Below are 27958 nucleotides of genomic sequence, written 5' to 3'. Positions count from 1 at the left end.
GAAGTTCAGGTCCCCCAGGATGCTGTCCATCAGCCTCTGGAAGGTTGCCCCCGCGTTCCTCAGGCCGAAGGTGAAGGAGAAGACGTAGGACCCGAAGGGTGTGATGATGACGGTTTTGGGGATATCCTCTGGAGCAACTGGTACCTGGAAGTAAGTTTTCAAAAGGTCTAGTTTAGAGAATATTTTGGCCCCATGAAAGGAGGCTGTGAGATCTTGCATGTTTGGTAGGGGGAAGTGATCTGGTTCAGTTGCGAGGTTGAGCTGCCTGTAGTCGCTGCAGGGTCTCCAGGATCCGTCCGGTTTCTGCACCATGTGGAGGGGAGAGGCCCACGGGCTGGAGGCCTTCTTGCATATGCCCATCCACTCCATCTCGGCGAAAGCGTCCTTGGCCTCATGAAGGCACCGAGGGGGAAGCCTCTGGATCTTTGCGTGTGTTGGGGGCCCTTCATCTTAATGTGGTGGTAGATTCCACGCTTTGCCGGGGCCCCGGGTACCTGGCACAGTCCGGGCTTGAAAATGTTGGGGAACTCCTTCAGTAGCTGGGTGTACTGGTGTGGGGCAACGGAGCAGATGGTAGGCACGCTGGGTCCCGGCGCCAGGGGGAGGGACTAGCAGGAGTCGGTGTCTAATAGACGCTTGAGACCGACGTCGACTGCCAGCCCAAAGTGGGCAAGGAAATCCGCACCCAGGAGTGGGGCCTAACGTCCGCGAGAATGAAGTTCCACGTATATCTCTGGCCAAGGATGGAGATCGACAGGAGCCTGGTGCCGTAGGAGAGGATGGGGGACCCATTGGCGCCCGTCAGGATGGCAGCCGGGTTCGGCGGGCGTTTGAGGTCCTCTCTGGATGGTGGGAACACTGATCGAATGGCCCCAGTGTCGACCAACATCATCCTGCCGGAGACAGTGTTGCGGACATAGAAGCCTAATGGTTTTGGGCTCCTGGGTTCCTCTGCTGCCTTGACAGCCTGTTCTTTTGGCCGCTGCCTCCTCCGTTTTTGGATGGGCGAAACAGCAAGGGGGTTGGCAGTTCCAGGCATCCTTGCCATACTGCTGGTGGTAGTAGCAAGGCCCCAGTGGGTTTTTCTTGTGGTGGTATGCTGGCTGTCTCCTGGTGACGGCACTTATCTCCTCCTCCGCGTTATCCTCCAGCTGGAGGGAACTGATGGGGTGTGCGGGCGTGGATGCCCGCTTCGCTGCCCTTGCGGAATCCATCAGCCGCTGCGCCGTCTTGATCAGGTCCTCGAGCGGCATTGTGTAAGGGTCAAGGATCTGGGTTCGGACCTCCGGGAGGAGCTGACGGAGGAGGATCTCCATTGATAGGCTAATCTCCCACTGCCTACCGCTGCTGTCCGTCTCGGGAAGGGTGAGGAGGTCCTGGATCACGCCCCAAGTCTCCAGGATGTTCTGGTCATGCCGAGGGTTGCTGACGAGGTCAAGGGCTCGGGCGGCCCTCTCGGAGACCAGCAGGGAGCAGGTCTCGATGAGAGACGTTTTTAGACGCTGGTAGGTGACGGGGCATGCGGCAGACACCCACGGGACGGGCTTCCTGTAGACCTCCTCTGGGAGGGCGTTGATCACGGCGTCAGCTTGCAGCACCCCATCAGCAAGTCCCGCCAGTCTGAACTACCCCTCGACCCTGTAGAGCCATGATGATGGGTTGCTGTGCGTGAAGGGCAGAAGCTTTATGGCGAGGGCAGATTTAGTCTGTTCTGTCAGGACGGGCAGTGTGCGGGGCGCGGGTAGTGGCATGGAGGAGAGCGTGAGCCTTGGCGCGGGGGAGGGTGTGGGCGGGTCGTGCGCGAGGGAGATATCTGAGTCTGCGAAGTTCGCGGTTAACTGTATGTGGGAGGGATGGTCCACGTCCATACTCACTATTGCCTTCTTACCTGGAGTGGGTTACTCCCGTCAATACGCACTTGGGAGCGCGCCGTGTGGGTCCGCTAACGATGCTGGTGATTTGCTGATGAGAGTCAGCACGCCCGAACGCTGGTTAAAGCATCGTGTTTAGTCTGTTAGGGCGTGGGGTAGTTCATGGAGCCAAAACTAGGTCGCCGTATGAGTCCGCTAATGGCTCCGGGAACCACTCCAGGGTCACCACTTTAAGAGATGCGAAATAATGAGCAGGAGGACAGGTACTGCTAGTTTATTCAGAACGCAGGTCACTTATAAAGCGGCGTGCGGACGTCACACAGAGGAACACAATGGAATTTAGGTGACCCGAGGTCAATTACTCTCGGTAATAATTACAATGGATAAATACAAGTAATGTAAAAAGTAAGTTCACAAGAACTGACATAACAACATTCTAACACATGTGCAAAGGAAGCAGATACAAATGAATTAGTAATAGATACATATTTACACTGGAAAAATATGGCTAATTTCAAAAGACCCGATCCTGTAGGAGCGATATCGAAGAAAATGGGTGGTTCACCATAGAAAACCCGCTCAGCGGGGACTTTACAAGTTTACATCATCAATGAACACTGTACATTCTTCACTGTAGCCTGCACTCGGAGTACGGATTCATCAGGAACTCGCGAAGTACTTGCTACTTACTATTTTCTCCTTCAAGGCTCCCTTACGACTCACACTTGTGTATAGTTCACCTCACTAACAATTTTTTTCTGTCCTACACTGTCCCTTCCCACATCCACTGAGCCATTCTTTCTCGCTGTGCGAGGGCTGCTTTTCTGTGCAGCCTGGATCGTTCAGTACTTTCCCCTTCACATCCCAGCGCTTGCTCTTCAGCAAGCTCGCTACTGTCATCACTTACGACATCGAACACATTCCCATTGAGTCCTTCTGTCTCTCGACTATCACATACACTTAAATTGATTGGGTCGTAGCCTTCTTCTTTGGACGTTTCTAAGGGAACAATGTGATTAATTGCGCGCAGGTGCGCCTCTCCTTCGTAACGGACCTTGGCTGATCTCGCCACACCCTGGGGGTCAGCATACACTGTAAGGATCCTCCCAAGTGGCCAATCTCTGCGTTTTCTGGATTCGATCTTAATCAGGACAGTATCACCTGCCTTAAGAGGCATAACTGCTGCTTCCCTTGAGTCATGGTGCTCCTGTAGCGCCCATAAGTAGCCATCTCTCCAATAATCCTTGAATTTGCTGAGAGCGGCTGTCAGACAAAAATAACGATGATGAAGTTGCTTCATTTTTAGGGTTTCCCACATCCTTCGTGGGGTGTAACGGGTGGCAGAAGTCGAATCAAATTCCCTCGTATAAGGTGAGAAGGCGTAATGACTGTTGTCTCTCTCATCACCGGAGTACATCAGGGGGAAGTTGTTGATAACAGCCTCTGCTTCTTTTACCATCGTTCGAACCTGCTCAGGGTGAAAGATGTTCCTGCGGAGTGTCGTCTCTAAGGTGCATTTTACCACACCAATCATTCTTTCGAAGAAGACTCCCTTCCAAGGAGAATGGGGGATTTGGAAGTGCCATTTAATACCTGTATTCCGCGGGTATTGCTGGGTCTCCTCTTGATGACAGATTTCCCTGAGGAAGGTGTCTGCTGCCCTAAAGGTGGTGGCATTGTCGCTATATATTCTCGAGGGCGTGCCATGTGGTGCCGCAAATCTTCTTAGCATAAGTATAAACACATCCTCTTTCAAGGTGTCGCAGATGTCCAAATAAACAGCTCGGCTGGCCATACAGGTGATCAGCAGTAATTAAACCACTTTGGTGTTGGTCTTGATAGGTCCAGTGTGGTCCAATCCCACACATTTGAAGCGTCTGTTCAAAGTGGTTCTTGCAGCAGGAAGTTGCAGAGGCGGTGGGAGTCGTAGCAGAGCCTGGGAGGTCATCTTACACACACTCTGCATGCTTGGATCACACCCTTAGCTAAAATTCTCAATCCAGGCGTCCAACATTCCAGGTGGAAAAGTACAATTAATACATTGACACAACAATGGGCGTATGTTGCATGCAAATGATTAAGATATAATTTAACTAACTGACTCTTAGCTAGCAATAACAACAATTTAGCTTTGTATCCTACTGCACCAGCAGTCCTGGAGCGGGTGTAAATGATTTAATTACAGATAGTTAAGTTCAACTGCTTTACAAAGTTACTTATGTGACTGGGAACTTTCATTCCTGATTCTAAATAAACACAGACAGACGGCAGGTGATGCCTCTGTTCTAAAAAGACAAGTTTGAGAAAGGGGTTGTGAGAGAGGTGCGAAATAATGAGCAGGAAGACAAGTACTGCTGGTTTATTGATGAAGTGAGCTGCTTATAAAGCGGGGTGCGGACGTCTGCGTACTTTGCAGAGACCGCGGGTACAAAGATTTACAGGTTACCTGAGGTCAAACTAATTCTCTACAAAAACAGGACAGGTTCATACAGAAAACATAGTGATCAATAATGTCTGGTGAATAACAAAAATACTTCGTTACATGTACATAAAGCATGATCATTTGGAAAGACAATAGAATATACAATTTACAATTATGGTGATAAACATGTGTTCTGTCCGACCCCAAGTCGATGTGAAGGCACCGCAGAAAACGGGATGTTCACTATAGAGAACACGTTGAGCAGGGACTTTGTGAAATCCGTCAGCTGCTGCGCTACCCTGATTAGGTCCTTGACCGGCAGCGTATATGCGTCCGTGATCTGCCCACAGACCTCCAGCAGTAGCTGCTGCAGGAAGATCTCCCTCAACAGGCTGATTTCTTTGTGCCTGCTGCTGCTGCTCTCAGTCTCGGGGAGGAGGAGGAGGTCCTGGAGGGCATGCCACGTTTCCAAGAGGTTTCCCTCCTGCTGAGGGTTGAGGGCGAGGTCGAGGGCGCGGGCAGTTCTCTTGGAGAACGGCAGGAACAGGTCTTGACGAGAGGATTTCAGTTCTTGGAAGGTGGCGGGGACCGACGTCATCATTAACCACGGGGCGACCTTCCTGTATATCTCCTCCAGGAGGGCACTGATGGCGATGTCCGCCTTCAACACCTCGTCTGTTAGGCCTGCTACCCTGAACTGCCCCTCGACCCTGTAGAACTAGGATGCTGCTTTTTTCCTGGTAAATGGCGGCAGCATTATGTTAAGGGCCGTCTTTGGTTGGTCCATCACGGGGGTGGTCATTGTGTGGGGTGCAGGTACTGGCGTGGAGGTGCACGCGAGAAGGGGTTGCGAGAGGGAGGTGCCTGCCTCCAAGAGGTTCGCAGTAATTTGTACGTGGTTGGGAATGTCCGCGTCCATGCTCATTTCGCACTCTCACTTGGAGTGTGAGGGAATACTAGCACCAATACATGCTGGGGGAGCGTGCCATGTGGGTCCGCTAATGACGCTGATGACCTGCTGACGAGGGTCGGTAAATGCCTGAACGCTTTGTTAGAGTGCCGTAGTTAGTCCGTTAGGGGCGTGGGTAAGACCTAGTCGCCGTTTGGTCCGTTAATGGCTTCCGGGAACCCCTCCGGGGGTCACCACTGTGAGAGAGGTGCGAAATAATGAGCAGGAAGACAAGTACTGGTGGTTTATTGATGAAGCGAGCTGCTTATAAAGCGGGGTGCGGACGCTCTGGGTACTTTGCAGAGACCGCGGGTACAAAGATTTACAGGTGACCTGAGGTTAAACTAATTCTCTACAAAAACAGGACAGGTTCATACAGAAAACATAGTGATCAATAATGTCTGGTGCATAACATACATACTTCGTTACATGTACATAAAGCATGATCATTTGGAAAGACAATAAAATATACAATTTACAATTATGGTGATAAACATGTGTTCTGTCCGACCCCAGTTCGATGTGAAGGCACCGCAGAAAACGGGATGTTCACTATAGAGAGCCCGTTGAGCAGGGACTTCGTGGAATCCATCAGCTGCTGCGCTACCCTGATTAGGTCCTCGACCGGCAGGGTATATGCATCAGTGATCTGCCCACGGACCTCCGGCAGTAGCTGCTGCAGGAAGATCTCCCTCGACAGGCTGATTACTTTGCGCCTGCCATTGTCGTCAGTCTTGGGGAGGAGGAGGAGGTCCTGGAGGGTATGCCACGTTTCCAAGAGGTTTCCCTCCTGCTGGGGGTTGAGGGCGAGGTCGAGGGCGCGGGCAGTTCTCTTGGAGAATGGCAGGAACAGGTCTTGACAAGAGGATTTCAGTTCTTGGAAGGTGGCGGGGACCGACGTCGTCATTAACCACGGGGCGACCTTCCTGCATATCTCCTCCAGGAGGGCGTTGATGGCGATGTCCGCCTTCAACACCTCGTCTGTTAGACCTGCTACCCTGAACTGCCCCTCGACCCTGTAGAACTAGGATGCTGCTTTTTCCCTGGTAAATGGCAACAGCGTTATGTTAAGGGCTGTCTTTGGTTGGTCCATCGGGGGGGGGGGTCATTGTGTGGGGTGCCAGTAATGGCGTGGAGGTGCACGCGAGAAGGGGTTGCGAGAGGGAGGTGCCTGCCTCCGAGAGGTTTGCAGTAATTTGTACGTGGTTGGGAATGTCCGCGTCCATGCTCATTTCGCACTCTCACTTGGAGTGTGAGGGAATACTAGCACCAATACATGCTGGGGGAGCGTGCCGTGTGGGTCCGCTAATGACGCTGGCGACCTGCTGACGAGGGTCGGTAAACGCCTGAACGCTTTGTTAGAGTGCTGTAGTTAGTCCGTTAGGGGCATGGGTAAGGTTCATCGGACCAAGACTTAGTCGCCGTTTGGTCCGTTAATGGCTTCCGGGAACCACCCCGGGGTCACCACTGTGAGAGAGGTGTGAAATAATGAGCAGGAAGACAAGTACTGCTGGTTTACTGATGAAGCGAGCTGTTTATAAAGTGGGGTGCGGACGTCTGCGTACTTTGCAGAGACCGCAGGTACAAAGATTTACAGGTGACCTGAGGTCAAACTAATTCTCTACAAAAACAGGACAGGTTCATACAGAAAACATAGTGATCGATAATGTTCGGTGCATAACATAAATACTTCGTTAAATGTACATAAAGCATGATCATTTGGAAAGACAACAGAATATACAATTTACAATTATGGTGATAAACGTGTTCTGGCCGACCCCAGGTTGATGTGAAGGCACCACAGAAAACGGGATGTTCACTATAGAGAACATGTTGAGCTGGGACTTTACAGGGTCAGCGTCTGAACGTACAAATTTCAATACGTTGCGCATTACATTTAACATATAAGTAAACAAAACCTTACTCCCCACTCTGAGTTCACCTTCATCTTTCAATTCCCTGACTGCAACTGTCAGGCACAACTCATCATCTATCGTTGCCTTACAGGCTTGAGGGGGTGTGTCTACAGGACTGTCGGACAAAAAAAATGGGGCCATTTCGCCACAGCTCGCTCTGCATCAGATCTTTGGTGTTCATGCCTCGCGTGAGGATGTCAGCTGGATTTAACTTGGTGGGGACATACTTCACCTGGATCTCATGCCATCTCTGTAGGAATAGGATCTCACCTACTCGATTAGAAATGAAACAATGATGGTTGGATTCTTTAGTCTCTACCCAAGTTTTGGCAACCAAACTATCGGTCCACATGACCACACAAGCAAAATTCCACAATCCAAACAGGCGACCAGCTAACCTGAAAGCTACCACTAAAGCTAACAATTCTAATTTGAGAATTGACAACTTACTTTGCTTACGCAGCGTAACTCGCATCCTAGAAGTAAGTGGCTGACTATTTCCTACTGCATCCCTAACATACACTACTGCTCCGTAAACCTTACTGGAGGCATCAGCAAGGACATGGAGCTCAATCTGTCTCACGATCACTCCTCTCTCAAACTCCAAAACTTCTACTGACTCAAACTGCTCGAGTATCTCCTGACCTTGATGTTGCCTCTCCAGCGACAGCACCTCATCCCATTCAACGCCTTCTTCCCACGAATCCTGCAACAATAGCTTTCCTTTCACGAATACTGGACTAACCAATCCTCATGGGTCAAAATTCGACACAAGCAATGAAAGTAACTTACGTTTCGTGAGTTTTCCATCCCTCAACAGACTCATTCATCTTCTTTCCAGCCTTCAGACTCAGCACATCTTTACTTCTACCCCACTTCATACCTAACACAGTCACCACATTTGGTTCATCAGCTTCCACTTCCTCATCAAACTCCACCACATTACTTGCCCAACCTGTTAAGGGAATACCTGCGTCTGCCAACAACGCTTTCACTTGCTTGCACTCAGCTTTCATCTCAGGCACTGAATCATAAGTTTTCAAAAAGTTGTCCACATAAAATGACTTCATCAGCTCTTCTCTCCCATTGTCCCTTAGATGTGTGTGTAACACCAGTTGCAGAAGGTACGGACTGGTGGTGACATCAAAAACCACTGCTCTGAAGGCGTAGGTTGTCGTTTTACTAGGCTCCTGTTGCCAAAGGAATCGTACGTACTTACGATCTGCAAGGTGCAGTAGGATTCGGAGGAAGGCCTTACTGATATCACTACTGACAGCATAGGGATTCAATCGGAACCTCAACAATAGGTCATACAGAAGCTTGACCGAATTCGGGCCAGCATACAGGCAGTTGTTCAGGGACAATTTGCCCTTACGCTTAGAAGACGCATTGAAAACAATGCGCAACAGAGTTGTGCTACTCTCTTTCCTCACGCCAAAGTGAGGCATAGAACATCCATCGTTCTGGGGGTCAGAAACTTCTTCAATGAAGCCTGAGCTCAAATAAGTATCAAGGACTCGCTAGTACGACTCTCTGTACCCAGGATCCTTCTGAAACTGCTTTTCCAAAGCACTAAGCTGCACGGCAGCATTACAATAATTGTTAGTGGATGTTACGTCCCTTTGACAGGTAAGCTAACCTGATAACCCAATTGCATCTTCTCTACACTCTGTTGCACCTGTATCATCGCAGTTGTCTCTGACTCGGTGAATTGTTCGTCAGGGGAAATACCCAGGGTGTCCAGTCTCCCCCAACAATCTACATCACGTTCATTTTCTATGATTCTGTGGACTCTCAACGCGCACACATTTTATTTCACGACACCTTGCAGTGCCCAGTGCGGTGTTTTCCCGTAGGGTCCTATGCCATTATGAGAAAAGAACATATTTATGCCACCTATCCTTTCCCTTCCAGTAGCAAAATAACTAAAATAATCTGCTCCAATGAGAAGATTGATGTCTTTCGGCAAATCACTTTTCGCTTTACTATCAGCTAATGTGTATCCCTTATCTTCCAGTTGTTTTATGACGTTTACTAATCCCAAATTATGAATGGGGGTATCAACATGATCATGAACAACTAACTTTACTCTAACCATGCATTTCCCCAGATGAATTCTACCACCAACTATCTCGTATTCTCCCGTGACTGATTGAGAAGCAAAGGGGGCTAAATTTAACTTTACCTCTCTTATTACCTTCAATCTCAGTTTACGAGCCAATGATGTTGAAATAAAGCTCCTCTGGCTACCAGTATCCAAAAACATCCTGGTAGTAACTGGTTATTTCTGATTATACATAACTACTGTAGCGGTGGGTAACAAGGTGGTGGGTAATTTAGCAGTTGGTTCATTTTTTACAGTTTTCATACTGGTGGAAGGTTTTTCATTTACTTTACTTTTACTTTGATCACTACGATCATGACTGGCTACAACGGTTGATCGAGTTCGATTCACACATTTTCCTTAGGAGGATTCAGGGGTGACTGTGACAGTCTTTCGGTGTTGGACCACTGGTTGGGCGATTGTTTGGTGGGACGGACTCGGGTGTGTATGATTAGAACGATTTCCCGAGAACACATTGTGAGACAATCTATTGTTGCCACTCCCTTCACAAATGAGGTGGTGATGCCTTTCATTACAGAGTTTACAAGTTCGTCTACTGGGGCATTGATAACTCGCATGTCCTGTAGCTAAGCAATTAAAACATCTGTGATTGAGTACTAGTTGGCGCCTTTTGGCGGCAGCACTGGAAAATTTGGTACATTGATACGCTGTGTGATTACAGTTACAGAATGGGCAATTTTCGGAGCGTGAGGTGCTCGAGCGTACAGTTTCAGTTTGAACATCAACTAAAAGACCCTCTCCCTTCTGGAGGGCATCATTCTCACATGAGCGAATTATGTAATCGATAGCAGAATACATTTCGTCAAGATTAAAGTCACACTTTCTCAGATGATCAGTAATGCGACGATACACATCACCTTTTGATAATTTCTGAACACAATAGGCTAAGTAACATACCATGGTCCAATGCTGCCCCACTAAGCCGCCTAATTTGTTCCGTAAGGGCAGCAACTTCAACTCTGAACTTCCGCAAATCCTGATGATTACACTTAGGCACGGGTAAATCGGTTAACTTGCGGTGCAACACGACCAACTCTTGGTGTGTGTCACCATAGCTCCCTTTCAACAGCTTTCTTGCTATGGCATAGTTATGCGCAGTTATACTCAGGCTGCTATTCAGTCTGAGGGGCACTCCTTTCAACAATCCAGTTAGATAAGTAAATCTAGTCACATCTTCTAGATCAGGTCGATCGTGAACCAGCACATTAAACTATTCTATGAAATTGCTATACTCGCTTCTCTTCCCTCTGAAGGTGGGCAAGGGAATCTCCATAAGTCGTGGCAATTCTTTCTTGGGTCGAACAGAGTTCGTTAGGGAACTTATTCCATCAATGATCAAGGTTACAGCCTTACGAGTGCGGTCTAAGACTTTCTTAACTTCCCTTTCAACTTCGGGGTCAATAGTTACTAATGGCTGGACGTACACATCTTTAAGTACTTTCTCATCCACTTTTACTCTATTAAACGTTTCTTCATATACAGACAAGCTATGAGACTCGACGAGGTCTCGGTGTGATTGGTCTAAAGTGTGTCGTAGCAGGTTAGTTACAGCAGTAAAGAACTTAGGTTCTGTGTGGTTCATCATTTTGATGGAAGAAGGTGATTGAATTACGTTACCAATGTGTAAAGAGGAGGGTGTGACTACTTTAATCTGTATAGGAAGAATAGAAATGTGTATGGCAATAAAACTGTGTTTTCAAACAAAACAAAACGATGGACCAAGACTAGAGTTTCGGCTTTTTACTCCACTGATTGACAGGCATGTTCATTACGCACGAGTTTCGTGAAGCAATTGGCAAGCACACTTCTTACACTAAGGATGAAATGAACATTATCGGCTGTCTGGTTTCGTTGGTACACCCATGCATTCATTGGTAAATGCCTAACCTGATATCTCCTACGTCTAGCATAATACCTTCTCAAACGAGCATTAAAGTTTTCCACATCAGGATCAATGTTGAAACGGTTCGTTTCTTTGTACGTTCTAGTTTCTGCATTGCATAAAGCAACAGTAACTGCAATCTGTCTTAAGCGCTCTACCAAGGTGCGATAACGTTCCCAAACATCAAGCACTGGATTATTTTTTAAATCATTACTGCCTATGTACAAAATTATTTAATTATACCTACGTCTCCAAAAGGGTAGGCTACCAGATTCAAAATGACTCCTAGTCCACTGGGTTCTCTAATTGACTCGATCTCAGCCCCTTCAACATCGGGGATTCTATTGGGCAGTTGCGAATGCCCTAGCCTAACACATTAAAATACCATAGTCTCACTAGCACAACCGTCGAAGATCGCTCTCGCCCTTGCAATCCGGTTCGAAGGACCAAAAATGTTGTGATATTTAACCACAACATACTGTTTCTTGCTGGTGTTGTTAGCTATATAATTGCGAAGGATGATGAGAGCGTCTACAATCTTGGGAAGGCTCAATGAGACTACAGTTTTTAAAATGATGACTTAAAAAACTAATTTATTTACACAATTATTTACATACAAGTAGCCTACTCATCACGGAGAGAGAATTGTCCTTACGTTAAGAGAGTGAAATTATTTATGAATTATTACACACACAGAGAGAGAGAGAGAGAGAGAGAGAGAGAGAGAGAGAGAGAGAGAGAGAGAGAGAGAGAGAGATTACTTAGGAATCCTTTAACTGGCTATTGGCAACACTCCCCCAGCCTGTCACATAGAATAAGACATATTTGATAGCTTTGCCCTTGAGCATGTTCACAAAAGATACGGGAATATTTGTTTGTTTAAAATATGTATCACATACATAATATAAATTTTGTAATTACAGTTTTATTAGTATTATTATTATTTAACCTTATTAATATTGGGAAATTAGTATTTATTATTGGATAAATAATTAATTTATCATACAAAACTAATAAACATATGTCTGTGTACCATAAAAATTCTCTCATCTTAGTAAGAGAGAGAGAGAGAGAGAGAGAGAGAGAGAGAGAGAATGATTATTTTTATTATTTAATGTTATTTAATTTACACACAAAAGCTTGAAAATCTACAAATTACATAAATAATTAAATATAAACACTTTTGCAGGGTTTCTCAGCATTCACAAATGTTTGCATGTCTGTGAAAAACTCGTGTATGACAATTAGGTTCCAATGAAAAGTTCGGGTGTCTGTGAATTCACGCAAGTTCGGGGTATTACTGTATATATATTGTATATATAGCTAGTGAGGGAGTGATTACCTTCTACCCACACAAATCAATGACCCTGGGAGCAGGGGGGTGTTTGCTTCTCAGGCAGATGAACTCCTTGAGAGTGAAAGGGCTGGGAAGCACGCCAGTGTGTGGTTGGCCTCAGCATAGCTGAACCTTTCGGGTGTGGACATGCAGGCAAGTTACCTGCCTACTGCGACTGCAACACTGTGGTGAAATGTTCATGTAGTTAGCCAAAGAAACCTTGATGGACTCTGACAGAAGAGGAATGGCCCCCAGTCCCATGTAGCCCTTAAATGGGCAGGGGGTGCTAAGAATCTCATGGTCTCCCAATTCTTTTATTCATGCTAAAAATACTATAAAATTTGGCAATTGGAATGTGAGAATGCTAAATCAGGATAGCAAAATTGATGAGTTGTGGCAGTTTTTCAAAGATATGAATTAGACATTTGTGCTGTAACATATACAAGATTAACTGGAGTCAATAAATTGGATTTGGAGAAAATTTATGTTTGTTGACATCTGGCTGATGGGATGGAAAGCACTATCAGGGAGTCGGATTGATGTTGGGATGCAAGGCAAAGAAGGCTCTACAGTATGTGAATAGGATCCTATGGACAAGCGATTGTTGTACGCACAGTTCGTGTCAAACCATGGTAGCATCAGTCTCTTTGTATGTTATGCACCCACTAATGATGCACCTGATGAAAGGAAAGATGCATTTTATGGAAAGCTGCTGGAAGGAATACGAAGAGTTTCTAGACATGATGTTTTGATCTGTATTGGAGACTTCAATGCAATAATGGGCTGCTCAAATGAGATTTGAGACCTGTATGGGTAAGATGGGTGTCGGTGATAGGATGAGTGAAAATGGAGTAAGGTTTGGGAGTTTCTGTCTAGCAAATGACTTAGTCACTGGGGGCACACTTTTTCAACATCACAATATACACAAGATGACATGGGTGTCACCATGCTAGTAAAAGGCATAGAAGCTCTTTGCTAGATGTTCATGTTAATCGGGGAGCAGTTATTGGTAGTGATCATTATCTCAGCATTGCAAAAATAAGACTTAAGCTAAAAAGTCAGAAGAAGGGAAAACCTGTTGTTGATAAGTATGATATTGATATGCTTAGAAGGGAAGGAGAGGAAAAGGAGGAGTTTAGAACAGAATGCAGAAACAGGTTTTTGGTGTTGGAAACATTGGAGGAGGGAGGGAGAAGTGTATATTAGATGTCGGGGAATGTGAATAAAACTATGCATGAGGCTGCTGGTTGTACGATCAGAAGGAGACTCAGATTGAGGAAAAAGATATGGATGTCTGAGGAAACATGGGATATGATTAAAAAGAGAGGTGAGGCAAAATTGAGGAGTGAGATGCATCTTGTTAATGATGAATCTTGAATTAGCAAGAACCAAGTACTTGAGTTTTGATTCAGAAATTAAGACTAACTAAGAGAGACAAAAGAAGATCTGTTAATGAAAAGGTTGTGGAAACTGAAAAATTAATTAATAAAAATGATCGTCAGAGTCAGAGGATAGCATATCAAGCAATAAAGCAATTGGAGAACTGAATGGCAGTGCTGGTAAGCGTAAGGATATACCAGTCAGGGATATGGAAGGTAATTTATTGACCAAAAATGTTGAAATCAGAAATAGATGGAAAGAGCACTCTGAGATAGTTCTTAATAGACCAGTCCCTCGAGAAGAGGATATACCGCCTGCTCGGGAAGATTTAATATTGATGAAGGAGAGATCAGGCAAGAAGAAGTAGTAAGGCAATAAAACAGTTAAAGAGTTATAAGGCACCAGGAGAGAATAATTTATTCCTGAAAATCTTTAAAGTGGAGGAGGATAGAAAAGTAAAGGCAGTCCCTGCTTGCCAGCAGCAACATTGTTAACTGGATTTTCGGCGCTGATCTCCGGTTAACAGTGCCGGTCTCTGGAATGGCACCGTTAAGCAGGGATTTCGGCGTCGATCTCCAGTTAATGGCGCCGTTAAGGGGGGATTTCAGCGATTTCCGGTTAGCAGCGCTTGGCTGGGGACGGAACCTCCTCCGTTAGCCAGGGACTGCCTGTATTTGTCTTGAAGATATTAATCAGTGAGATATGGGTGGTGGGGATAATATCATTAAGTTTGAAGAACGGTGTGATCATTAAAGTTCCAAAGAAAGGAGATCTGAGTAGGTGTAGCAGTTGGAGGGGAATCACTTTGTCACCTGTAGTCTTGAAAATTTTCAGTAGAGTATTGTTGAATAGGTTGGAGCCAGTGGTTGATGATATTCTAAGAGATGAGCAGGCCGGTTTTAGAAAGGGGTAGGGTTGCAGTGATCAGATCTTCATAGTTAGGCATTTAATGCAGCAAGCTAATGAAATGAAAACTCTGTTAAGTCTTTGTTTTGTTGATTTTGAAAACCCCTTTGACAGTATTTCGAGATGGATTATGGGAAAAATCATGAGGGCATTATGGAATACCAGAAAAGTTTGTGACTGGTTATTATGAACATGCATGAAGGTACATCTTGTAAAGTGGTGGTTGATGGGTGTTTGAGTAATCCATTTGAAGTTAAGTCTGATGTGATTCAGGAAGGCATTCTGTCTCCTCCGTTGTTTGTACTGGTTGTAGATTACGTTATGAGAAGGGTTAAAAGAGAAATGGATGCAGATATACCCTGGGGAGAAAATGGGAAACTTCTTGACTTGCATTATGCTAATGATATGGTTTTGATCTGCAAAGGACCAGAAAAGATGCAGAGTGTTGGACTGTCTAGTGAGTGAATGTCGAAAGGTTGGTTTGGTTATTAATAGTGAAAAAAACTGAAATCATGAATATGAATATTGAAAAGGCACAGGATTGTCTAACTGAAGGCTTAGTTGTAAAGCAAGTGGATAAGTTTAAATATTTAGGTACTTATTTAGATAAGGATGTTCTCTGAGCACAGAATTTATGGAAAGATTACAAAAGGTTCATCAGGCAATGGGAATGCTTAAAAATATTTGGAATAATAGTAATTTTTCTGTGCATACAAAAATCAAAATTTATAAGATAATGATTAGGAGAATTTTTATTTATGGGCATGAGTTATGGTACAGTTCAATGATAGGATACCAAATAACAGAATCAGAGAAGTAACAGGGGTGCAGCCGGTCGATGGGTATGTTAGGTTCTCACGCTGTTGGTGGCTAGTCCACGTGTATAGAAGATAGAGAATAGGTATGAGATACACAGGGGTGGGTTGCCCTTGGTAGAAGAGGTAGAGGTAGGCCAGAGGAGACTTGGTTGAGGACAATGAGGCGGGAAGCAGGAGACGAGTGTTGGGGGGATCTTGAGGAGTTAACCTAGGACAGAATGTGGTGGCGCGAGTTCATTGAGGCCCTATGCATCCCCGTGGGTGCCACAGGAAATGATTAACTGATTGATAAAATTGTAAGTTTGTAAATACAGTTGAGAGCTACTTGTTCAGGCAGAATGAAGCGACTTGGGAGGGAGGAAATGTGGGAATGAGATTTATGTTTATCGAAACTATATTTTTCTTATTTCGATTCTGGTTTTTTTTGTGATTTTAAGTCTCTTAAAGATCCTAACTGAAGCCAACAGGGCCAATAAAAAATTTAAATGCAGCAAATTTTCAAGTAATTTGTATTTTTCCTAAAATACAAACCTGAAGTTCTTTACATAGGATTCAGCTTAAGAACACAAGTTGGAAAGCTCATTAACTTTCTGAGAAGGTTGTTAACTACTGACAGGTGAGGGGAAGCCCTGTCTACCCACCGTCTGGCCCAGGTACCAGAATAAGGGGTGGCCGAGGGACATAAATGTAAAAAACTTCAGGTTTGTATGTTAGGAAAAACACAAATTACTTTAAAAACTTACAATTTGTTCCTAAACAAGTACAAACTTTTGTTTTGTTCTTTACAAAGGAGATTTACCCATTGGTGGGGGGATTCTGGGCAAATCTCTGAACCAACTGGTTGGTTCTCCCCACCCGGGAACACCTTCCTGGTCTGAAAGAGATGAGGAAAATATCCTGCACCTCTACCTAGCTGGACACATAAGATGTTGCAACTGCTAGACTTCTGGGCATGAAGTAATGAGTATGTTTTCACTACCTTTGTTGAAGGCTTGAAGGAAAAAGTATGTATCAGAGACAATAAAACTTGGTATTAAAAATAATGGGTTTGTTTCACTCTACCCCTCTTCCCTTGTCTAAAGAGAGGGGGGACATGCACCCAATTAATCTATAAACAAGATGAAGGACAGGATACCCATCATGACTTTCCTGCAAATCTTGTCTCTTCAGCGTGTGGTGGCCTGCTGCCTTCCTGTCTGCCCTAGAGACAGAAAGGTAAGAGAAAAGGGAGGAGACCAGTCACCCACGCACTCTCTCTTGCTTACTGAAAATCCTAGAGGAGATGCTATCTGTCCCCATAAGGTAGGTGGGTGAACTACACAATTTGTTGGGCAGCCATCACAGAGCCCAAGGAAAACATGTCCAAGGACGGCAACGTCCCAAAAGTACAATGAGGTGAATGTGGTCTGACATCGCCATATTTTTTACTTTGCCTGAACTGTGCAGTATTTCATTACGAGTTTTGTTGACTCTAAGTATGATTATAACACATAACAGTACACAAGAGAGTAATTTATCACTGTTGATATTACATCTCCAATAACCATAGAATTATTTAAAAATGACAAATTTTTAAGTAATTTGTATTTTTCCCAACATACATACCTGAGGTCTTTCCATATAGGATTAACTTTCAGTGAGCTGGAAATCCGGCCATTAAACTTTTGCAAGGTAGTTATGGTAACAGTTACTCATGGTAGTGGGGGAAGCACTGTCCACCAAGTCGGAGTGCATTCAATTCTATGCAGTTTACTTTTTGGCCCAGGTAAGAGAATGAGGGGTGGTAAGAGGTGGGCCCTTTATGTAAAGACCTCAGGTTTGTATGTTAGGAAAAATACACATTACTTGAAAAATTTGTTACTTGTTCCTACATGAATGCAAATCCTTGGTCTTTACATATGGGAGACTTACTTTGGGAGGGAGGACTCTAAGTAAATCTCTGAAATGACTGGTAGTTCGGCTCACCTGGGTACCCTCTTCCTGGTCATGAAAGAGGAAAGAAAGGAGACCATAACTCTGATCTACTGAACAAGAGAGATGTCCAATTGTCAGACTTCTGGGAATTTCGAATTAAAGAATTCAAAAATGTTTGGATAAACCTCCAGTGTCGGAGGTTATAAAGCTAAGAATAACCAATTGGTTTGCTCATAGTCATTCCCTCTCTCCCTTTGCTAGAGAGAAGGAAGGATTTGCATCAAATAATCCAAATAGGGCTAGATTATAGATAGGATACTCAGTCATCTAGACCACCTGCATGCACGCTAGTCCAGCATGTGACGGCTTGTTCACTGTTCCTCTGCCCACTGGAAGAGGAAGGAAGACAGGAGAAAGGGAGGAGGCCAGTCCCACACACACCTTGCAGCTGCACACCTTAGGCGAGTTGCAACCTGTCCCTCAAGAGCTGGGTGAACTACATGATTTGTTGAGCGTCCACCACAGGATCCAAGGAAAATGGAGTCCAAGGATCTATGGGCAAGGTCCCAGGGTAAAAGGAGATGAATGTGGTCTGCACGATTACATTCCATCCTAGTACTCAACCGACAGGTTCTTCCTGAATGTGATGGTCAGACCAATGCCCCTGGCCTCGAAGGACCTGGTCCGAAATGTACTGATGTCCACCAAGACATTCAGGGTACGCTCATTTGCTTGGGATGTCTGGTTGGCCACTGTACTGAATTCTCTTCTGTCTGTTCGTGTACTTGCACTGCAATAGAGCAGATGAAAGGACACTAGGACCTTTGTTGACCATGGCACTACCGTGGTGTCGTTGCTATCATTCTGGGGAGTGTCCATCTTGGATCTTGAGACTCTTGAAAGTCTAAAAAGAACTGTTTTAAGATCCAAATAATATTCTTTCCTCAGGTTTTGGATCAACTGGTAATTACAGCAGCAGCAGCCACTGCTTACATCTCCCACTCACAGGAGGAGTGTAACTGCATCAAATCAAAAGAAATGGAGCTCCTAGACACCACTTCTTGACTGAGTAGGAACCAGTAAAAAGTTGTTGGAACTTAGTTTGGAGGTATTGTTGATCTCCCGATGAATCAGGCAAAACGACGGGAAGTTGTAAGCCCAAGACTTGAATCATGGATGAGAAAGATGTCTCCTAGGCGGCAACAGCATTTGAAGTTCTAGAAGGTCATTTATTCAAGTACTGACCTGACCCAATTATTGCTAACTTCGCTGATCAACGAGAAGAGATATTTTCAATGTGCCTAGTCGATGGCTGTTATACCAACGGTCCACAGGGACAGAGCCGAATAGTAACATCTTCAGAGTGTCGACTAACTGACTGCCTTCCTAGATTGAACAATTCCTCGAAACGTCAAGGTGTCAAGACCAATTGTCGCTAACACTGATCCTAATGACCAAACTTGTCTGTCATACATCCATCATCCTGGAACGTGTCTGGTTGACAGCTGTGCTGTGTGCTTGCAACCTGTGCACCCACACCATCAATGGAATGTTTCTGGTTGACAGCTGTGCTGAGTGTGCTTGCAACCTGTGCACCCACACCATCAATGGAATGTTTCTGGTTGACAGCTGTGCTGAGCGTAGCAAGTTCACTGACAGCATGGAATGAGTGTGTGCATACATACATACCCTACGCACACGATTGCATTTATCTTTTGGCTTGAAAGAATAAAAAATGAGAAAATACAGTAAAAATATAAACAAGAATACTGTAGCATAAAATATAAATAAAAAAGTAAAGGATGTGCGTGTGTTACTGTGCTCAGACTTTGATGTAAACATACCTCAGTTGTTCTCTCTCTCTCTTGTAGCCTACGCACATGGTTGCGCTTATCTTTTGGTTTGAAAGAATAAATAAATGAGAAAATATAGTAAAAATATAAACAAAAATACTGCAGCATAAAATATATATAAAAAAGTGAAGGAGTGTCTGTTATTGTGCTTAGACTTCGATGTAAACAGACCTCGGTTATTGTTCTCTCTCTTTCTCTCTCTCTTGTACCCTATGTACAGTATTACGTGTATCTTTTGGGTTCGAAAGAATAAAAAAATGAGAAAATACAGTAAAAATATAAACGTGAATACTGTAGCATAAATTATAAATAAAAAATGTGAAGGAATGTGTATGTTACTGTGCTTATATTTTGATGTAAACATACCTCGGTTTTTGTTCTATCTCCTCTCTCTCTACCATATCCCAGTACTGTACATATCCTTGAATAAAATGTGAATTACTGTATCATAAACATAAAAACACAAGTGAGGTCTACCTAGCCCTCTTCACCATCCAACACTGCATCCCCACCCACTCCCAGCCACAGAAACAGCTTCCCAGCTCTACCCACCTTCCAAAACATCCCCCTCCTCTGAGCCTTCCTCTACACAGCCTTACTGTCCCTCCTCTCCGATGGAGCCAAGCCATCCGATACCCGCCTCCACCACCCCCGCAAACCATGGAAACTTCTCGAGGCCTCCCTCACCCCCAAAATCCTTTCTCAGTCATTCCAAGTGCAGGCAGCGTTACCAACCTTTCTTGAGGCTGCGCTGCATTGCCAACCGTCAGAGGGCAGGTTTTTCAAATTTTCTAAAAAATCTATACATATATCTATATCTTTGAGGCCTTGATCCCTGGGTCTGGGTGTGTCAGATAATGTCAAGCTCCGAATAATGGCGATCCAGATAATTGAGGGATTACTGTATTTGTGTAGGAACAAAGTGAGAACTGAAACAGACCGTCAAAAGAAAGTGCCCGCTGATAACTTCCAGAGACTTGTGTTTCCACCTTGAAATCCCAGTTGTGGTTTTAATTGCAGTGAATGAGGACCACCTTTTAAAATTTCCATAAAAGATGGAGCAAGTGGCCAGACCCGGCAGTGTTCAGCAGGTTGATAAGCTTATATTTCAATTAGATTGTGTTTTCTGTTTTTTGGTGCCGAGCTTGATAGTGCTTGTATTTTGATAATAAATCTCGTGATTTTGGAGTGACATGGTTAATCATTTGCAACTTAGCTTGTAGTGTATTAAAAGATATATTTTGTTACAATTACTTGCTGTGATTTTTTTGTCTATTATTAATAATTTGCCTTTTTTATGTACCGAAGCTATGATTTGTTTAGAGATTGCCTTCCTTCTGCATCATACACTGAAGTTTTGTTTTTTATGGTAATTGTCAGCTCTCATTGGTGAGTCAGCTCTCATTGGTGAGTCCTGTGTTTTGACAGAAATTGTATGTACTCTTTGTTGTTGTTTATTTTATATAAATACATATTGTTGGAGCTGTTGTTCTAAGAGGAATTTTATCCATATTCCGCACCATTATTGGTTTGGCAACAAATAACCAATCATGACAATGAACAAGGAAAAAAGTGGAAAAAAGGCGAGAAGCCCTAGCTTATTTAATGTTACAGTACATAGGACAGAGGTAGCTAGTTGCTCTCTGATTCCTCCCACCCACCAAAAGGGGCTAGGAGTCTGGAAGCTAGGGTTAATATAAGGAAACTACATTACTAAAATAATTTTATTATCCATAACATACAATGACTGCATTTTCTTTGCTTTACAGAGTAGCATAGTAATACTGCATTTACTTTCAAATTAAAATGTTACATATACAAGGGACCTAATCATTAGAAAGACACAACATTAGTTTGACAACAAAATCCAGACCTGATGTAAAGAAATATTACCATAAATTAATTACAGTATAAAATGGACTTTATCTAGTTACAAAAGAGATGAGTCCTATCATCCTAATTATCAAAAACAACTTTTCAAGTTCATCTTTCAATTTCAAGTATAAAACTAGATATCAAAAGAGTATCAGATGTGACCTAATTGCAAAGTTTGTTGAAATTTAGCTGATAATGAGTTCCAGCAGAAATGTATGTTACAACAAAGTATTCCTCTAGAGGAGTCTACTTTCATTATAAGAATTATGATGTGAATTACTCTTCATAAAATTTAAAAGTATAAGCTACAAATTTTACAAATAAAAACATTTCTCAAGTCTACATTTCAACTTAACAATATATAACTACCATATATGTCAAAAATCCATTTACCATGACATTATTACCATACATAAATAATTTTCAGATCTGTTAAGTACAAATTAATAAAAAAAATTCTTGAAATATTAATAGCAACTAAATCTAAAATTAATTCAATCACAAAAATATAGACAAAATATTTTAATTTGAAAAGTGCCATATTTGACGGCACATAAAACATGCCCCCATTTCAGTAGGGCATATTCAGGAAAAAGTTTTCAGTGCACAGGTTTACAATCCCATATCCAAATTTATAAAATCAAAGCTCTAAAAACCTAAAATTTTTTGTGTAGGGTAGAGCACCAGCGACAAGGTACACTTGGCATGTCAACAGTTGAACTAAACAACCCAAATTCACTTAAGTGTTACATAGCAAAACTTGGCAAGTAGGGCGCCAAAATGTGTGGGTGAAGTGTTGGACACCGACCATATCCATTGACAAAAGTCAAATACAGGCAGTCCCCGCTTACTGGCGATATCGGTTACCGGTGATCTAATTTTACGGCGTTTGTCTAGTGACGCCATTAACTGGATTTTTGGCGACGATCTCCACTTAACGTCGACGCCATTCTCGTTTAATGGCGCCGTTCAGCGGGTTATTAGTGTTATTATGCGCTGTTAAGCGGATCAGGAGTGCTATTACTGCCGATTTTTGGTTGGCGGAGTTCGGCCAGGAACGGAACCCCCGCCGTTAACTGGGAACTGCCTAATGATATTATTAATAAAACTGTTATTTTACTTACTGTACTTAAGTACATTGCACATATCATTATCACATTATTGTACTGTAAAATATGAAAATTGCAATCATGTACCACTGGCATTCTTGTAATGCTGACATTCTCAAACTCACCAGCTAACTGAGTTTTACCAACATCATCGTTGCCATTTGTCAAGTGACAGCTGACTGAGCACTACAGATATCCTCATTCCCATTAGTTACTATATGGAACATAATCCAGGGATACTTTTTTTAAATTAAGAAAGCTTTGTTAAAAAATGCAGCCTATCTTTATTTATAATTGTTGTAAATTTTAAATGAAGTAGAGATGTGATTTCGCCAATTTCGGACGTTGCTTTCGCCTTTTCCAAAACGTTTTCAAGTCCCCATTGCGTGAAAGATGACTATAAATTTATTGTATTTTTTACTTAGGGAAGTCACCACTGAGATGTCACCATTGAAAATGAGCAAGTTTTTAACAAGTCAGCAACTGTAACACAACTCTTAATAAATGTGTGATAGTTACACATCTGCAAACATCTGTTTCTCGATTTGGCTGTTTACATCAGTACATTAATCTACAGCTATCATAATTGTAATATGCTTTATCAAAAGAATCTACTAAAATGAAACTCGCACATCAAGCATAACTTATGTAATCTACCGACAATAATAATAATAATAATAATAATAATAATAATAATAATAATAATAATAATAATAATAATAAATGTCGTATAAGTAAATACTATACAATGGAGTCAGGCCAGGTAGCAATGACTATCTTGTGTAAAATTAGCCAACCATAGTGAGCATCAGGGATTACATTAACATGTAAGACCCAGGGGTGATTTTCTGGGTCTTTTTTGGAAAAAAGTATGTCATATGCCATCAAATATGGTACATTAAACCAAAATATTCACATCCATGTGATATATACTGGTTTTACAGCACCTGTCAAGACGAAGTGGAAACAAAATCTAGACCTACCATCACCGCCGATGTAATTACTGTATACCACCACCATTATAATTATACCACATACAATGACAACTAACAAACAATATTTCACTGGAAAAGTAAATATGAGACAAGAGCAATAGAGCACAGCTGAAACTACAATATAATAAAATTACATAAAGGGATAAATAAATTAAAGCTACACTCAACAAAGGAAAGGAAATGCAGTTGAGTGTACCCTTTGCATTCTTATGATGTAAGAAGATGTATTGGTTTCTGAAAATGCTTTGATCAACAAAGGGCACATGAGAATCGGTTACAGACTCACCTTATGAAAATATCCTTCTGTAACCATGAGGAGAAAATTATTGGAGTGGTTGGACTATATGACTGGTTCCATTCCAAACGGAGTAAGTATGGAGGTCTTGCAATTTACTGTTAAGGCAAGCTTACTGATTAATAACATATGATCCATCCCTCTAATCTTTACACAAAGAAAGCTTTTGAAGTAAAATTCTGTGCTGAATTTTCTCATTAACCCTTCCCTTTGGTTTACACTTTATAGTATACTGCATTTCATTGTATGTAACTGATCTCAGGGATGGGAACCTACTCTATAAACTGCTATTTCTTTACTCAAAGTGCTTTGCTTATTCAAAACTGCAGCAAATGTATGATGTACAAATGAATATATAATGACCTGCCTCTTTACTATGCCTAAAATTTGACTCCCCTTATCTCTCGCCATTATAGGCTACCTTTATGATAATCTTTTCATGTAAGTAACTGCACGACTCCTTTCTTACTGAATTTTCTCTTATCATACAATATTTCAGTCATGCTGTTGAACTTACATCCCCTGAACAATATTCAGTTTCTTGTGTGACAAACACAATACAGTGTTTCCAGCTAGATATTAAAATTGCATTTCTAGGTTTTCCAATGGCAAATTATTCATTTACCAACACTGGTTCACTTCTGCACACATCCAAAACTCATCTATAGACATCAAATTTGTCAAAGCCCTCTCTCTAATATTCTTCCCTTTGCTGATACAAACTTTTCAAAACTGTCAAGTTATATTTATTTTTTCGTACCACATAAATTTTCCCGCTGTCTATAGCAGTCAACTGATATGCTTTTTACAATCCAAAGGAACCTGAAACTAAGGTTCTTCCTCTAAATGGAAAAAGTAATGGCTATGCCAGTTCCAAATATTTGGCAGTTACCTAGGTTCTATAGTTTCACATTCAATGAACTGGCATGCGTTCTACTTTTCCAGAAAAAAGCGTGGCACAGTTGTGCACTTATTCCTTTGAGATTCTAAGGGGTTTCCCAAAATTTGATAGTGGCAAGCCAAACTGAGCAGTTATAGACATAACAATATGTAGATTCTTTTTCATGGTATAAAGATGATAATAGTGTCGTCTTAAAGCTCAATACCTCTTACTTTATTTTGGAAAACATTAAAACTAACGCAAAGTTAGCAAATAATTTTATAGGAATGACATTGATGTCATCAGTACTTCAACATCTGGAATAAGATGATGTTGGATCTAAAATGGTTGAAGTACTTTTTGGTGTTGGTCCAAAGGGCCACACAATCTCCTTACAGGCTTGGAACCCACAAACCTTGGTTAACTCTTGTAACATGTATATCTGGTTCCATAATTGCTGGTGAGAGAATCTGGTTTCCACAAAATTAAAAATCTGTTTACTCAGCCAACAAAAAGGCAAACTCACATTTCTTGTAATTTACTGTATTGATTTTCAACACACGCTCAGACAAAAGCTAAAGCTAGTGACAGATTTTGCTATTATCTTGGGACACTGTGAACATACAGTACTGTCAAAACAGTATTTCAAGTGCCACAATTATAAAAAAAATGTGGCTAAAAGTCTTGTGCCAATGGGAAGTAATAGAAAGTTACTGTATACCTATGAAAATATCTGAAATAAATGTTGATCAACTTTGTCCTAGTGATTCACGTAGACAGGACTACCAAAATAAACACACCAAACAACAACTATGCTTTGTTTTTTTTATTAGACAAAAATGGCCTTAGAAATGGCTGGCAGCTGGGTAATGACTGGCTGAATGTAACGTGTCCAAATAACATCGTTACATTTTACATTATTTACTTGCTGATCTAAAAGAATGCTCATTAATAACCCCATTTTCTCGGTCAAACATGTATGACATCTGTTAATAATGCTAACATGCTGATAGACTATGAAAAATGTGTTCGGAAGTCCAAAAGTAAATAGCACAGTTGCCGAGTCAACATCTTGAATGGGTTTTAGAAGCACATTACTGTACTTCTTGATGAATATTTTCATGTTCATTCTATATATTTAATAGCAAACTGGAACAAATCAAACTAAATACTGGAAGAAACATGTAATTATCAATGTTTTCCAATTATTTTCTACTCAAAACAAGGAAATTATGAAAATTACTACATGTGAGTCCTTAAAGGTGGGTAATTTAAATGGAACAGTCACTGTTGGTTTGGTAATGCATCATCCTATAGTTGGCTGCTCCAATTTTAGAAGTCCATACGTCAAAGCACTTGTTAAGCTTTTGCGCCTCCATCCCATTTTAAGTGATGTCAATACAAATATACACCTAGTTTGTCTGGAGTAGTGAAAAACAGGTATTTTTAAAATCTGAGAAGGTCATTATAGGTGGAGTTTTTATGGTTGACAGGTGATTGAGCCAAGTTTATATTCTGCTAACCAAGGAGTTTCATTTATATTAATTTTGTTTCTATTGAGCAATCAGTGAAGGTGTAAGCATTTCAAATATTAAAAAATAAATGAAAGGAATTTAAAGTGAAAAGGTCAATGCATGGTGCGTTGGGGCATAATTGGATGTATATCATGTCATTCATTCCTGGTACGAATGCCTGAAGATGGCAGGTACAAGGAAGAACATACCTTAAAGAGGAACATTACTTTGAAGTCCCTACAAAGTACTGCTGCTTCACTGTTAGTGTTTTTTGGCAATTTCCCCTAACATGTATTAGCCTAAGGAATATAAAAATTTATATCTAACCATTTGTGAACAGTCCCATGAAATTAATGGTGATGAAAATATACTAGCATTGACAGAAAACAGAAGATATATCAGGGTTATACAGAAGCCACAAGTGTGGATAAGATTTTGTAACTTCATAGGCTTGCACTCCTAACTGCTTAGCTTTGTCATTTGTTGAATACTTGTATGCTCTCAGGATTACCAATCTCAACCACTGGGATACCTGTTTTCTTATGGACTTATCCTTTAACCACTGAGAAGAAGAGTCTGGAGGAGTCCTGAGGTGTCTGACTCTCTGCAAACAGTGACTGATAAACCCTTCCATGACAAAGTTAAAAGGTACTCTGAACTGCTAGTGACAGAAAACCAGGAAAGGAGGGCAAAAAGTGCTGTGGTGCAGTCCAGGCTACTAGATCTTCAGATAAGAAGTCTCAGGTAAATGATAGTCCAACTGCCAACCATCCTCTGAAATGAGTTACCTTCCAAAACAGGGTATAAAGCTTACTGACCTGTCTCAAGAGATACTTATCACAAAAAAGACCATCTTCAGAGTGAGGTCTGAGGTAGATACTTATCCTACATAAGGCTCTTATGTAGGAAAACAGACTGCAATAATGAAGTTTGGCAACTAGAAGGAGCCTCTTTTTGAAATGATGAATAAGCCTCTTCAAGTCTGCTAAAGAACCCCCATTGAGAGGAGGATCAAGTACCTTTGCAAGTGCAACCCTCTATCCCTTGACTGTGAAGACAGTTTTTATGTATGCAAAGGAAAATGAACAAGTCATAAACTGAAGGAATAATATAGTTTACTGGATTGGCACTCATCTCATTACACCAATAGCAAATCTGTGCTGCTTAGCCTAGTGGAGGTTGACAGTTAAAGTTCTGCAAGGCTTTTCAACAGCTAATACTGAATCCTGAAAAAACCCTCTCTCACAGATCCTGCTGGATAACCTCCAGTTGGGAAGATGAAGGTTGTTAAGACAGCTATGCAATCTGTGGAAATGTTGTATAAAAAGGTTCTTCCCAAATGGGATGCTCCTAGGATTGCTGTCCAACAAAGAATGGTCACAAATGGCCACAGAGGAGCAATTGGAAGTCATTGTGTCCTGAGAGTTGCAGAGTTTCTCCAGAATGTGTCCAAAGAATTTGAATGTGGAAAGGTACTGACTTGTGGTTGTTCCAAGGATGCATACTGCATCTGTCTTCTAGCTGGCTTAACTGGGCTGAGAAGTATATCAAAAGCTTAAAAGTTCAGGCTTGTCACAAACAGGTCCACCATAGGTGTGTCCCATATGCCAAAAGACCTTGCAAACCATTGTGTTCAGTAATCACTCATGACAGTAGGACCTGCTACCTTTCTAGCACGAACATTAGGACAATTCCCACACTACTTTCCTTAGTCCAAATAAAGATCCTTATCACCAGTCTATAACATCTTGGATTTATAAGCATACAACTATCATTGATTTGCCCAAAATCATACCTACTGCTCTTCTTGCAAAAAGCTGGCTGAATGTTTGAAAGGCTGGGAAGATACCCTTTGATTGAATCCACCACCATCATAAACATCTTTGCACCAACTTTTCCTTTATGGGGATAGATGTAT

General features: G+C 42.3%; 1 protein-coding gene across 4 annotated transcripts in view; it reads right to left on the bottom strand.

Annotated features, from left to right (window-relative positions):
* Rfk (Riboflavin kinase) overlaps window positions 1–27958 on the bottom strand; it is a 304267-nt gene that overhangs the window by 43170 nt on the left and 233139 nt on the right. The window contains exons 5-6 of one of the 4 annotated variants that reach the window (XR_010856941.1): window positions 26250–26339; window positions 21083–25947 (exon numbers count right to left, since the gene is read on the bottom strand). The exons of 1 other annotated variant lie outside the window; for it this stretch is intronic. Coding sequence is in view for 2 of the 3 variants with exons in the window: in XM_067126046.1 (XP_066982147.1) it covers window positions 26325–26339 (15 nt within the window). In the remaining variant the exon portion in view is untranslated. Of the gene's footprint in view, window positions 1–21082; window positions 26340–27958 lie in introns of those variants that run through there. 2 more of the 4 variants (XM_067126046.1, XM_067126047.1) reach the window with 2 other exon arrangements.

The sequence above is a fragment of the Macrobrachium rosenbergii genome, chromosome 23 (genome assembly GCF_040412425.1).
Source record: "Macrobrachium rosenbergii isolate ZJJX-2024 chromosome 23, ASM4041242v1, whole genome shotgun sequence".
Lineage (NCBI taxonomy): Eukaryota > Metazoa > Arthropoda > Malacostraca > Decapoda > Palaemonidae > Macrobrachium > Macrobrachium rosenbergii.
The sequence above is the reverse complement of the archived record's forward strand: the minus strand, read 5'-3'. Positions and strand labels throughout refer to the sequence as shown.